The 13,391-nt window shown below is 45.4% G+C and overlaps 1 protein-coding gene across 3 annotated transcripts in view; it reads right to left on the minus strand.

Moving 5' to 3' along the window:
• nhsl2 (NHS-like 2) overlaps positions 1-9,909 on the minus strand; it is a 424,653-nt gene extending 414,744 nt beyond the window's left edge. For 2 of the 3 annotated variants that reach the window (XM_070882569.1, XM_070882568.1), the window contains exon 1: positions 9,256-9,909. In XM_070882569.1, the coding sequence (XP_070738670.1) occupies positions 9,256-9,535 (280 nt within the window). In that variant the 5' untranslated portion in view covers positions 9,536-9,909. The remainder of the gene's footprint in view (positions 1-9,255) is intronic. The other variant, XM_070882574.1, reaches the window with a different exon arrangement.
• Between the last annotated feature and the right edge of the window lie 3,482 nt (positions 9,910-13,391).

Here is a 13,391-nt window from a genome sequence, read left to right on the forward strand (position 1 = left end):
TCAGGGATTAAACATGGGCACTTTATAATCCTTTACCCACCAAATCCTCAGTGGTTTTCTGATGGCTGGACCTTGTTAGTGAGTGGCAGGAGCCAGCACGCTGCAATGTAAAGGAGGTGAACTCGGCACCATCAATGGCTTTCGGGACCCAGCTATTTGTGAGCCCCAAGGGATGGAAATGCCTCCACAATCTCCAGCAGAAGGTCACTGTTGCTCTCAGCCATAGCTCAGTGGGTGGCACTCTTGCTTTTGAGTCAGAAGGTTGTGAGCTCAAGTCTCACTTCAGAGACGTGAGCACGGAAATCTCGGCTGGCACTCCAGTGCGCTGCACTGGTGAAGGTGCCATCTTTTGGATGAGACGTTAATCCAAAACCCCATCTGCTTTCGCAGGTGGACGTAAAAGATCCCATTATTTTGAAGAGAAGGGAAATTATCCCCTGTGTCCGGGTCAATATTTATCCCTCAATCAACATCACAAAAACAGATTATCAGATAATTATCGCATTGCTGTTCGTGAAAGCTTGCTGTGAGAAAACTGGCTACCATGTTGTCTACATTACAACAGTGAGTACACTTCACAAGTACTTCATTGACTTAAACGCTTTGGTCGTCCTGAGGTCATGAAAGGTGCTATATAAATGGAAGTCTGCACTGAAATATAAAAGTCAGAACAAACAGACTCGGGCTTATACATGCAGCTGTGTGGAGATCCGCACATTCTTCTTTGATGTATACTGCCCACGAGGAAGCTGCATTCCTGCTTACTGAAACTGACTACTGCGAGAATGGACTGACCCCTACAACATTGCAGATAGTTCATAACCACAGGGCTGGGTGTGTTCACTACCGAAGGGTGCAAGTCCTGATTAAGCACTAAACAAGTATCTTGAATAATTAAACAAGTGACTATTTAATGATCTCAACATTTAATGACTCTTTGGCAGCAAATATGCATCACTAACATATGATAAACATAAGAACATAAGAACATAAGAAATAGGAGCAGGAGTAGGCCATTTGGCCCATCGAGCCTTCTCCGCCATTCAGTAATATCATGGCAGATCTGATCATGGACTCAGCTCCACTTTGCTGCCCGTTCCCCATAACCCTTTATTCCCTTGTCGCTCAAAAGTCTGTCTATCTCCACCTTAAATATATTCAATGACTCAGCCTTCACAGCTCTCTGGGTCACAGAATTCCACAGATTTACAACCCTCTGAGAGAAGAAATTCCTCCTCATCTCAGTTTTAAATGGATGGCCCCTTATTCTGAGACTATGTCCCCTAGTTTTAGTTTCCCCTATGAGTGGAAATATCCTCTCTGCATCCACCTTGTCGAGCCCCCTCATTATCTTATATGTTTCGATAAGATCACCTCTCATTCTTCTGAACTCCAATGTGTAGAGGCCCAACCTACTCAACCTATATTCATAAGTCAACCCCCTCATCTCCGGAATCAACCTAGTGAACCTTCTCTGGAAAGCCTCTAATGCATAAATACGGAGACTAAAACTGTACGCAGTACTCTATGTGTGGGCCCACCAATACCCTTTGCAGTTGTAGCAGGACTTCTCTGCTTTTATACTCTATCCCCCTTGCAATAAAGGACAACATTCTGTTTAGCTTCCTGATTACTTGCTGTACCCGCAAACTAACTTTGCGTGTTTCATGCACAAGGGCCCCCAGGTCCATCTGTACTGCAGAACTTTGCAATTTTTCTCCATTTAACTTATAATTTTCTTCCCCGTTTTTTTTCTGCCAAAGGAGACAACCTCACATTTTCCCATATTATATTCCATCTGCCAAATTTTTGCCCACTCACTTAGCCTGTCTATATCCCTTTGCAGATTTTTTGTGTCCTCCTCACAATTTGCTTTCCCACCCATCTTTGTATCATCAGCAAACTTGGCCACATTACACTCGGTCCCTTCATCCAAGTCATTAATATAGATTGTAAATAGTTGGGGTCCCAGCACCGATCCCCTGCGGCACCCCACTAGTCACTGTTTGCCAACCGGAAAATTACCCATTTATCCTGACTCTCTGTTTTCTGTTAGTTAGCCAATCCTCTATCCATGCTAATATTTTATCCCCAACCCCATGAACTTTTATCTTGTGCAGTAACCTTTTATGTGGCACCTTGTCGAATGCCTTCTGGAAATCCAAATACACCACACCCACTGGTTTCCCCTTATCCACCCTGCTCGTTACAGCCTCAAAGAACTCCAGCAAATTTGTCAAACATGATTTCCCTTTCATAAAACCATGCTGACTCTGCTTGATTGAATTATGTCCCACTACTGCTTCTTTAATTATGTGCTCCAGCATTTTCCCAACAACAGATGTTACACTAACTGGCCTATAGTTTCCTGGTTTTTGTCTGCCTCCTTTTTTAAATAGGGGCATTACATTTGAGGTTTTCCAATGTGCTGTGACCTCCCCAAAATCCAGGGAATTTTGATAGATTACAATCAATGCATCCACTATCTCTGCAGCCACCTCTTTTAAAACCCGAGGATGTAAGGCATCAGGTCCAGGGGACTTGTCCACCTTTAGTCCCATTATTTTACCAAGTACTACTTCATTAGTGATAGTGAATGTATTAAGTTCCTTCCACCCTCTAGCCCCTTGATTATTCACTATCGGGATGTTTTTAGTGTCTTCTACTCATAACACAGTGACTCGTGATACAGTGAAAAGAAAGGGTTTATGACAATATTGTGAAATTCCTGTTGCAGTGGTAATGATAATAATGGTGTAATTAAACTATACCCATCAGAATTTTGAAATATATTTAAGGAGAAACTGATACCATCCTATACAGAGGATAATAACAGCAGAAAACATGCAACTATTTACAATCTATATTAATGACTTGGATGAAGGAACCGAGTGTAATGTAGCCAAGTTTGCTGATGATACAAAGATGGGTGGGAAAACAAATTGTGAGGAGGGCACAAAAAATCTGCAAAGGGATATAGACAGGCTAATTGAGTGGGCAAAAATCTGGCAGATGGAGTATAATGTGGGAAAATGTGAGGTTATCCACTTTGGCAGTGAAAATAGAAAAGCAAATTACAATTTAAATGGGGAAAAATTGCAAAGTGCTGCAGTACAGAGGGACCTAGGGGTCCTTGTGCATGAAACACAAAAAGTTAGTGTGCAGGTACAGCAATTAATCAGAAAGGCAAATGGAATGTTGGCCTTTATTGCAAGGGGAATAGAGTATAAAAGCAGAGAAGTCCTGCTACAATTGTACAGGGTATTGGTGAGGCCACATCTAGAGTACTGCGTACAGTTTTGGTCTCTGTATTGAAGGAAGGATATACTTGCATTGGAGGCTGCTCAGAGGTGATTCACTAGGTTGTTTCCAGAGATGAGGGGGTTGACTTATGATGTTAGGTTGAGTAGGTTGGGCCTATACACATTAGAGTTCAGAAGAATGAGAGGTGATCTTATCGAAATATATAAGATAATGAGGGGGCTCGACAAGGTGGATGCAGAGAGGATATTTCTACTCCTAGGGGAAACTAAACCTAGGGAACATAGTCTCAGAATAAGAGGCCGCCCATTTAAAACTGAGATGAGGAGGAATTTCTTCTCTCAGAGGATTGTAAATCTATGGCATTCTGTGCCCCAGAGAGCTGTGGAGGCTGGGTCCTTGAATATATTTAAGGTAGATTTTTGAGCGATAAGGGAGTAAAGGGTTAGGGGAGCGGGCAGGGAAGTGGAACTGAGTCCATGATCAGATCAGCCATGATCTTATTGAATGGTGGAGCAGGCTCGAGGGGCCAAATGGCCTAATCCTGTTCCTATTTCTTATGTTCTTAAGCAAATGCTAGAGGTCTGAAGTGAAACAGAAAATGCTGGAAATATCCAGCAGGTCTGTCAGCAGCTGTAAAGAGAAAAGACAAGCTGATATTTCGAGTGCTGATCCTTCACCAGAACTATCGGAAAAGCAAGCCCTTCAATGGGATTGCACAAAATGTGACATGTAAACGTCAAGAGTCAGGAATTCTGACTCCTGTCGCACAGTGAAGTTCATGGGTTAAATTAGTGTTTCTGAAAAGCTGGAATGAGAAAAGTGGTGGATGATATTGGAAGACCATCTCACAGAACTGGCACTAAAAAAGAAAGGATATGAATTGATTAAGCCAGTGAAAAGACGAGAAGATTGGTAGAAAAAACACAAAAATATACATGTGAACAAAGTGGGAGAAAAGAAAATGGAAGAGATAAAAAAAAACTGAAATAAAATGTTGGAAATACATAGAAAGGCTCATCTGCTCTCCAAAACAGAAAGGACAAGACAAAATACTGGGAGCACATCTCCTACCAGAACTGGGTACGATGAAGACTCCAAACCTCAAATGTCAATTACGCCCCTCCACCCAGATACATTCCCAGCATCTCCGGCTTCTGAGAAAATGGGGGAACGATAATATCATGGTCTTAAGTTAATCAAAGTCAATATTCAGACCAGTGAACTTCTTTATTCGTTCCTGGGATATGGACGTCTTTGGCAAGGCCAGCGTTTATTGTCCATCCGAAGTGCCCTCAAGAAGGTGGTGCTGGTGGTGATGAGCCACTTGTACCGTCTTGTACCACTGCAGTCCGTGTGGTGAAGGTACTCCCTCAGTGCTGTTAGGGAGGCTGTCCAGGATTTTGACCCAGTGACGATGAAAGAACAGCGGTATACTTCCAAGTCAGGATGGTGTATAACTTGGAGGGGAACTTGCAGGTGATGGTGTTCCCATGCGCCTGCTACACTTGTCCTTCTAGGTGGAAGAGGATGGGGGTATGGCAAATCCCCAGGAGAAAAATGAGCTAATGTTCCTTAAACCTTTATTGAGCTAGTCAGGATCACAACTCTGCACAGAATGGAAGGGTTTGACAATCTGTCTTTTGGTCTCCCCAATGTAGAGAAGTCTAAACAATGATCAGTGTACAAAACATGGGCAAATTGCTGACACACAGGTTAGAGCAATGGTGTGGGAAGACATGAACAAACAGATGTTGCATCTGCTGCTGTTGCAAGGGAAAATGTGCAAGAGTCAAAATGCCCAAAACGCTCAGGGGGACCTTCAATGAGGTACTGCCCTTTAGAGAATTTCCTTTTCTTCCACTTCCAGTTGTCCAAATGCCAAGGCATATAAATAGTTCTGGTGAAGGGACCATACCTGAAACATCGCCATGTCTTTTCATTCCACAAATGTTAACTGACCTGCTAAGTGTTTCCCGAAATTTCTGTGACGTTAAAAGGAGCATCTTAAGTGGGTTAAGTCATAAAATAAGTAAACGCAATACTGGGTTTTGTGGAAAAAGGCATAGGACATAAAAGTTGAGACGTAATCGTGAATCTATATAAAACCTTAGGAAAACCACTGGGTTCCAAACTATAAGAATGATGTTGAAGCAACAGAGTACACTGTAGATTCACTACAATACTGCTTTATGACAAAATACAAATACAAAGGAATATTTGAAAATTGTGGTTATTTTTGTTCGAACAGAGAAGATTTGATCGAGGTGGTTAAAATTATGAAGGGATAGGAAGAGTAGAGAGAAACAGACTGTATCCAGTGATCGAGGGGTCTAGAACAAGGGAGCAGATAAAAGATTAAATGCAAGAGATTTAGGAAAGAGAGCAGGAGTAACTTTGTTCTTTATACACAGAGGGCTGAGAGGCTGTGGAATGCACTACTGCAGTTAGTGACCATGTCAACATTTAACAATAAATTAGATAAGTGATTGAAGGAAGGGGGATGAAGAGATATGGGAGCAGCACAGACACATTGGATTAAAACTGCTGCTCAAGTGCAGGGCAATCACCAACTTAGACTGGTGAGGCCAAACGGACCAGTTCCACGTTGTCATTTCTATGTCATTCAATTTGCAGCTGCTGTGGTTTTTGCTCATTGTTCACATGAATATTTACAGTGAGAGGATGTGATTGTTTTGGTTGTTGACCTTCCATGGAGGGTTCAGCCTGTTGGGGAGGGGAGCAGATGTCCTGCCATGCCCTGGCTCAGCCACTCTGTGTGAATCCGCCAAGGCTGCTTTAGCAGATCCAGTTGCTGCTGAAGTCTAATACAGTGGATCCCTGAGACAGGTCCCATTTGGAAGGAAAAGCAGTCGTGTGTCAGCTATGTGCAAGCCCATTGAAAGCACAGACAATATTATCTGTTTATTTTGTTTCCAACTGGCATGTCAGCCGTTTCTCATGGCGGTTTTGTTTCAAAGGTGAGGGTTTTCATTTCTACTGTTCACCTGAATCAACAGATCTCTGCAGAGTTGTCCTTGGCTGATCCATACTGAACAATAATATGGAGAAGGATGGTGGACTGGCAGCTCAGTGAAATGCAAGCAAAGTGAGAAATCTGTCTGTGACTTGCCTTTATCGAGCTCCTTTAGCCTTTACTTTAATGAGATGTCCCAAGTCGCTTCACAGGAGCAGAATCAGACAAGAATTGACACAGAGCCAAAGAACAGCTAACTAAAAACTTGGTCAAATTGGTATGTTTTAAGGAACATCTTAAAGGAAAAGAGAGAGCTGGAGAGGTGGAGAGGTGGAGAGGTTTAACAAGGGAATTCCAGAGTTTAGGACCTAGACAACTGAAAGCACAGCCTCCAATCGTGGGGCAAAGGATGTGGTGAATTCACAAGAGGCCGGAATTGGAGCAACCCAGATTTCTTGGAGGGCTGTAGGGCTGGAGGAGTTTACAGAGATAGGGAGGGGCGAGGACATAGAGGAATTTGCACATAAGGAAAAATGTTTTAAAACTGAGGCACTGGTGGACTGGGAGCCAGGGTAGGTCAGCCAGCACTGGGGTGATGGGTGAATGGGACTTGGAGCGAGTTAGGATATGGGCAGCAGAGTTTTGGATGAGCTTGAGTTTATGAAGGGTAGAAGATGAGAGACTGGCCAAGAAAGCATTGGAATTGTTGAATCTAGTGGTAACAAAAGCATGGATGTGGCTTTCAGCAGAAGATGGGCTGAGGCAGGAGCAGAGATGGACAATATTACATAAGAACATAAGAAATAGGAGCAGGAGTAGGCCACCTGGCCCCTCGAGTCTGCTCCGCCATTTAATAAGATCATGGCTGATCTGATCATGGACTCAGCTCCACTTCCCTGCCCGCTCCCCATAACCCTTTATTCCCTTAATGCTCAAAAATCTGTCTAATGCCGCCTTAAAAATATTCAATGACCCAGCCTCCACAGCTCTCTGAGGCTATGCCCTCTAGTTTTAGTTTCCCCAATATGAGTGGAAATATCCTCTCTGCATCCACCTTGTCGAGCCTCTTCATTATCTTATATGTTTCGATAAGATCACCTCTCATTCTTCTGAACTCCAATGTGTATAGGTCCAAATTACTCAACCTATCTTTAAAAGTAAACCCCCTCATCTCCAGAATCAATCGCATGAACCTTCTCTGAACAGCCCCCAAAGCAAGTATATCCTTCCTTAAATACGGAGACCAAAACTTTACGCAGTACTCCTGGTGTAGCCTCACCAATACCCTGTACAGTTGTAGCAGGACTTCTCTGCTTTTATACTCTATCCCCCTTGCAATAAAGGCCAACATTCTATTTGCCTTCCTGATTACTTGCTGTACCTGCCTATTAACTTATTGCGTTTCATACACAAGGACCCCCAGGTCCCTCTGTACTGCAACACTTTGCAATTTTTCTCCATTTAAATTGTAATTTGCTTTTCTATTTTTACTGCCAAAGTGGATAGCCTCACATTTTCCCATATTATACTCCATCTGCCAGGTTTTAGCCCACTCACTGAGTCTGTCTATATCCCTTTGCAGATTTTTTCTGTCCTCCTCACAATTTGCTTTCCCACCCATCTTTGTATCATCAGCAAACTTGGCTACATTACACTCGGTCCCTTCATCCAAATCATTAATATAGATTGTAAATAGTTGAGGACCCAGCACTGATCTCTGCGGCTACCCACTAGTCACTATTTGCCAACCGGAAAATGACCCATTTATCCCGACTCTCTATTTACTGTCAGTTAGCCAATCCTCTATCCATGCTAATATATTATCCCCAACCCCGTGAGGTGGAAGAAGTCTGTCTTCGTGAAGAAAAGGATATGGCGTTGGAAGCTGAGCTAAAGAGAAAACATTAAAATCACAGATCCTCAACTCCATAATGCTTAAAACAAAGGTCATTGAGCAAGACTTCCTGAACTGAAATAAATCAGCTAGATATTGCACTGTGCCCCGTCATACTTTATATTGAGAGTCAGATATCAAATAACAGGGGACTTATTGACAACTGCAGAGTGGTATTCAACTTCATTCCCACGCAATCTGTCGATGGATGATTTAGAGACAGATAAGGGACACTTTTTGTGCTCTAATTGTCTCCCCTACTCACCTGAAGGTGCTGTCTTTGGATATGGTTCCTTGGGCATGAGCTGCCCTCCAATACCTTTCCGAAGCAGCTATCCTTCATGTGTGACGGCGAATATCAGCAAGATATTTTACCAAATGGAGGGGGTCATCACAGCCATCTTCGGTCTTGACCTCACCTGACATTCAGACTTGCACACTTTCAACAACAGTCATTGGATAGTGATCAGGAGCAGGATCCTTGGTTGGTTATTTTCCCCCTCCGTTGCCCAGGGGATATTGAAGCCACTTGTCATTCCCCTGTCACCTGACAGCTGAGATCAACTAACTCAGCAGAGACCACAGATTGAACTTGTCAACTTCCTGGTCTATGTGAACCAGTGAAATACTAGGCAGCGCTTTTAGCAACTGAGCTGACAGATTTTAAACTTTCTTCCACTTTGCCTTGTATGATACAAATTGATGACAATTTCTACCAAGGATTGTAGCTGATAATTCATCGAGAAGATCTACGACAATCGTTGCTCCCCAGCATAGAACAAGGCACTTCATTCATGTAGTAATACACTTAATTAACGCATTGCATCCCAAGCATGTCACAGTGCTTCCATCAACAGCTCTTAATGTTAACCTGCAACCGCCGGCACAAGTCCTCATTAAACATTGAAGGCATTTATACAGAGCTGACACTCAAGTATCTGCGGAATAGTGTAAATCACATCAAAAGGCTCCAGTACCTGAGCATAATATCATGCTGCTGACACTCACACATGGATCTTCCACCTCCACAAAAAAGTTTGGCAATTGCTTGTTTCATGCAGACATTGCCCCACCCTTCCCTCCCCTGAAGAAGCTGGATAGAAGTTGCTCCATTGGTACTCACAGGGTGCAGCAGGTCTGAGAGCCAGGGCTGACACGTATCTGTGCAAACCGATGATTCTGACCTCCAGGAGCAGCGCCCGATGGCTAATCGATCCGATCTCCAGCTCGATCTCCTCCAGCACACTCACCGCCTCTCTGGCCAGAGCCGAAAGCTGCCTCAGGACACTTCCCAAAGTAAAGCTGGACACATCGATCAGATTCTCCAACGCTGTCAGCGATCTCCCTTCCCCGTGCAAACGGCAAACTCGCACAGGCCGCACGAGCCTCTTGCAAAAAGGCATTTTTTTTTTAATACAAAAATAAAATCTATCGAAAAAATAGTCACTGATACGAGGCGTGCAATGCAACCAAACAGCTGTCAGGGAGAAACCAGCCTGAGCCGCGAATGGGATCGCTCTTTGCTTTCTGACAGATCTTGCACTGGCCTCCAGAGAGCGCTGCTTCTCTGCTAGGGGAGGGGTCTAGACAGATTGAACAAGCTCCCGATCTATTCTCATTCAAATCCAACAGGCTCTCTTTAAAATAAAGCACCAGCAACATTTCTTTTTTCCGGATTGCCCAGCATTTGCCTGCAATCCTGCAGAGGAATGTAAATGAGGCGGTGAATTTGACAATTCCTTGTATGCAGGGTCTTGAATTCGATGCACAATATTGTAAAATTGACTGGCTCACAGCTCTTTGCCTCGTCAGAGCAACAGGAAGTCTGAGACAGAGTCGATACAAAATATCGTATACTGGGTACTCGTGATAGCCTCATCCTTTTCTTTGCTGCAAGTTCCGTGCAGTTAACACAATCGTCTTTCTGCAGCGTCCTTCTGTATTTATTATTTTAAAATGAGAATAACTTCTTCGTTATTTTAAAAACAAAATGTGATTGACCAAACTTTCTTGTTGCTGTTTGCAACACGATGTCCAGTCACATGTGTCACTCATCTTCTCATCGTCCGCCCCCATTCCTCCCCATGTTTGTTTTGCACGGCGCCCCTTTCGAACACAGAATATTAAAACAGTAAGACAGTTTTAATGCAGCTGTTTGATGACAAGGACAAGTTATTTGGCGTGGAGCAACATTGTGCAACAAATCCACACAGTTCTACATTTACAATGTGCAGCAATTTAAAACCCAAACAACTCAAATTTGTAACTTTGGGACAATCAATAATTCTCACTCAATCATTTTTCTAAAGAAAAGTTCCTCTCCACTCCTGAAGACTGTATTTCTAGGTTTGCTGACAACACCAAGTTAAGTGGCACAGTAAATAGTGTAGACAGGACTTGTGAGGCAGAGACAAAATCACTGGGTCTCCAAGTAATGATAATTATCTGGGTGTGTTGGAGATTCTCGCAAACTACGATGCATTTCTTGCTGAACACATCAAGCGGTTGGCCAACAAAGGCAAGGACCATATTTCATACCCCAGCCCTGCACGAGGTACAAAAGGCCACCCGTCAGCTCAAGAACAACAAGGCTACGGGAGCGGATGGAATCCCCGCTGAGGCACTAAAGTATGGCGGAGAGGCACTATTGGCACGAATGCATGACCTCATCTCTCTCATCTGGAGGGAGGGGACCATGCCGGGAGACCTCAAGAGATGCAGTAATTGTGACCATCTTTAAAAAAGGGGACAAGTCCGACTGCGGCAACTACAGAGGAATCTCCCAGCTATCAACCACTGGGAAGGTCATCGCTAGAGTCCTCATCAACAGTCTTCTCCCTGTGGCTGAGGAGCTCCTCTCGGAGTCACAGTGCAGATTCCGTCCACGACGGGGCACAATGGACATGATCTTTACGGCACGACAACTACAAGAGAAATGCAGGGAACAGCACCAACCCTTGTACATGGCCTTCTTTGACCTTACGAAGGACTTGGACACTAACAACCGTGAGGGACTATGGAGCGTCCTCCTTCATTTCGGCTGCCTCCAAAAATTTGTCGCCATCCTCCGCCTGCTCCATGACGACATGCAGGCCGTGATCCTGACCAACGGATCCATTACAGACCCAATCCACGTCCGGACCGAGGTCAAGCAGGGCTGCGTCATCGCCCCGACCCTCTTCTCGAGCTTCCTCGCTGCAATGCTCCACCTCACACTCAACAAGCTCCCTGCTGGAGTGGAATTGAACTACAGAACCAGTGGGAACCTGCTCAATCTTCGTCGTCTCCAAGCCAGGTCCAAGACCGTCCCATCCTGTCGTTGAATTACAGTACGCGGACAACGCTTGCATCTGCGCACACTCAGAGACTGAACTGCAAGTCATAGTCAACATCTTCACTGAGGCGTACGAAAGCATGGGCCTTACACTAAACATCCGTAAGACAAAAAAGTCCTGCACCAACCTGACCCCGTCACACAGCACTGCCCCCCGAGCCATAAGATCCATGGCGTGGCCCTGGAAAACGTGGACCACTTTCCATACCTCGGGAGCCTAATTTCAGCAAGGGCAGACATCGACGCCGAGGTTCAACACCACCTCCAGTGCCCCAGCACAGCATTCATCCACCTGAGGAAGAGAGTTTTCGAAGATCAGGCCCTCAAATCTGAACCAAGCTCATGGTCGACAGGGCTGTAGTTACACTGCCCTCCTGCACGGCTCAGAGATGTGGATCATATACAGCAGATACCTCAAATCACTGGAGAAATACCACCAATGATGTCTCTGCAAGATCCTGCAAATCCCTTGGGAGGGCAGACGCACCAACGTCAGTGTTCTCGATCAGGCCAACATCCCCAGCATCGAAGCACTGACCACACTCGACCAGCTCCGTTGGGCGGGCCACATTGTTTGCATGCCTGACACAAGATTCCCAAAGCAAGCACTCCACTTAGAACGCTTACACAGCAAGCGAGCCCTGTCATGTATTCAACCCGGCATTGGCACTTTCATGGGGGCCAAGGTAGTGATTCACATAAACCCGGACGCCAGGCCAGTACACCACAAGGCCAGAGCGGTGCCGTACATGATGCGGGAAAAGATAGAAGGCGAATTGGACCGCCTGCTGAGGGAAGTCATCATCTCGCCAGTCGAATTCAGTGACTGGGCGAGCCCGATTGTGCCGGTGCTCAAGGCGGATGGGTCAGTCAGGATATGTGGTGATTACAAGGCCACCATCAATCGGGTGTCACTCCAAGACCAGTACCCGCTACCGAGAGCGGAGGACCTCTTTGCGACGCTATCCGGTGGCAAACTTTTTTCAAAATTGGACCTGACCTCAGCTTACATGACCCAGGAGCTGGCGAGTGAGTTGAAGAAGCTGACCACCATCACGACACACAAGGGGGTGTTTGAGTACAACAGATGTCCGTTCGGGATTCGCTCGGCCGCCACGATCTACCAACGAAATATGGAAAGCCTCCTCAAGTCGATTCCAGGGACGGTGGTTTTTCAGGACGACATCCTCATCACGGGTTACGATACTGAAGAACACCTCCACAATCTGGAGGAGGTGCTCCGCAGACTGGACCAGGTACGGCTGCGACTGAAAAAGGCGAAGTGCGTCTTCCTAGCTCCAGAGGTAGAATTCCTGGGGATGAGGGTAGCAGCAGACGGGATCAGCCCTACTGTGTCCAAGACGGAAGCGATCCAGAGAGCACCCAGACCCCTTAACACGACGGAGTTCCTGGGGCTCCTGAACTATTTTGGTAACTTTTTTCCCAAATTGAGCACGCTGCTAGAGCCGCTACATGTGCTCCTACGCAAAGGTCGCGAATGGGTCTGGGGGGACAGCCAGGAAAGGGCTTTTAATAGAGAACGCAATTTGTTATGTTCCAACAATCTGTTAACGTTATATGACCCATGTAAGAAACTTGTGTTAACGTGCGATGCGTCGTCCTATGGGGTCGGGTGTGTGTTGCAGCATGTCAATGCCAAGGGTCAGTTACAGCCGGTAGCTTATGCCTCCAGAAGTCTGTCCCAGGCAGAAAGGGGCTATGGGATGGTGGAAAAGGAGGCGTTCGCATGTGTATATGCGGTAAAGAAAATGCACCAGTACCTGTTTGGCAGGAAATTTGAGCTGGAGACAAATCACACCCCCTAACATCCCTTTTGGCTGACAACAAGGCCATAAATGCAAACGCATCGGCCCGCATACAGAGGTGGGCACTCACGTTAGCCGCCTATGACTACACAATTCGGC

The sequence above is a fragment of the Pristiophorus japonicus genome, chromosome 6 (assembly GCF_044704955.1).
Source record: "Pristiophorus japonicus isolate sPriJap1 chromosome 6, sPriJap1.hap1, whole genome shotgun sequence".
NCBI classification, from domain to species: Eukaryota; Metazoa; Chordata; class Chondrichthyes; family Pristiophoridae; genus Pristiophorus; species Pristiophorus japonicus.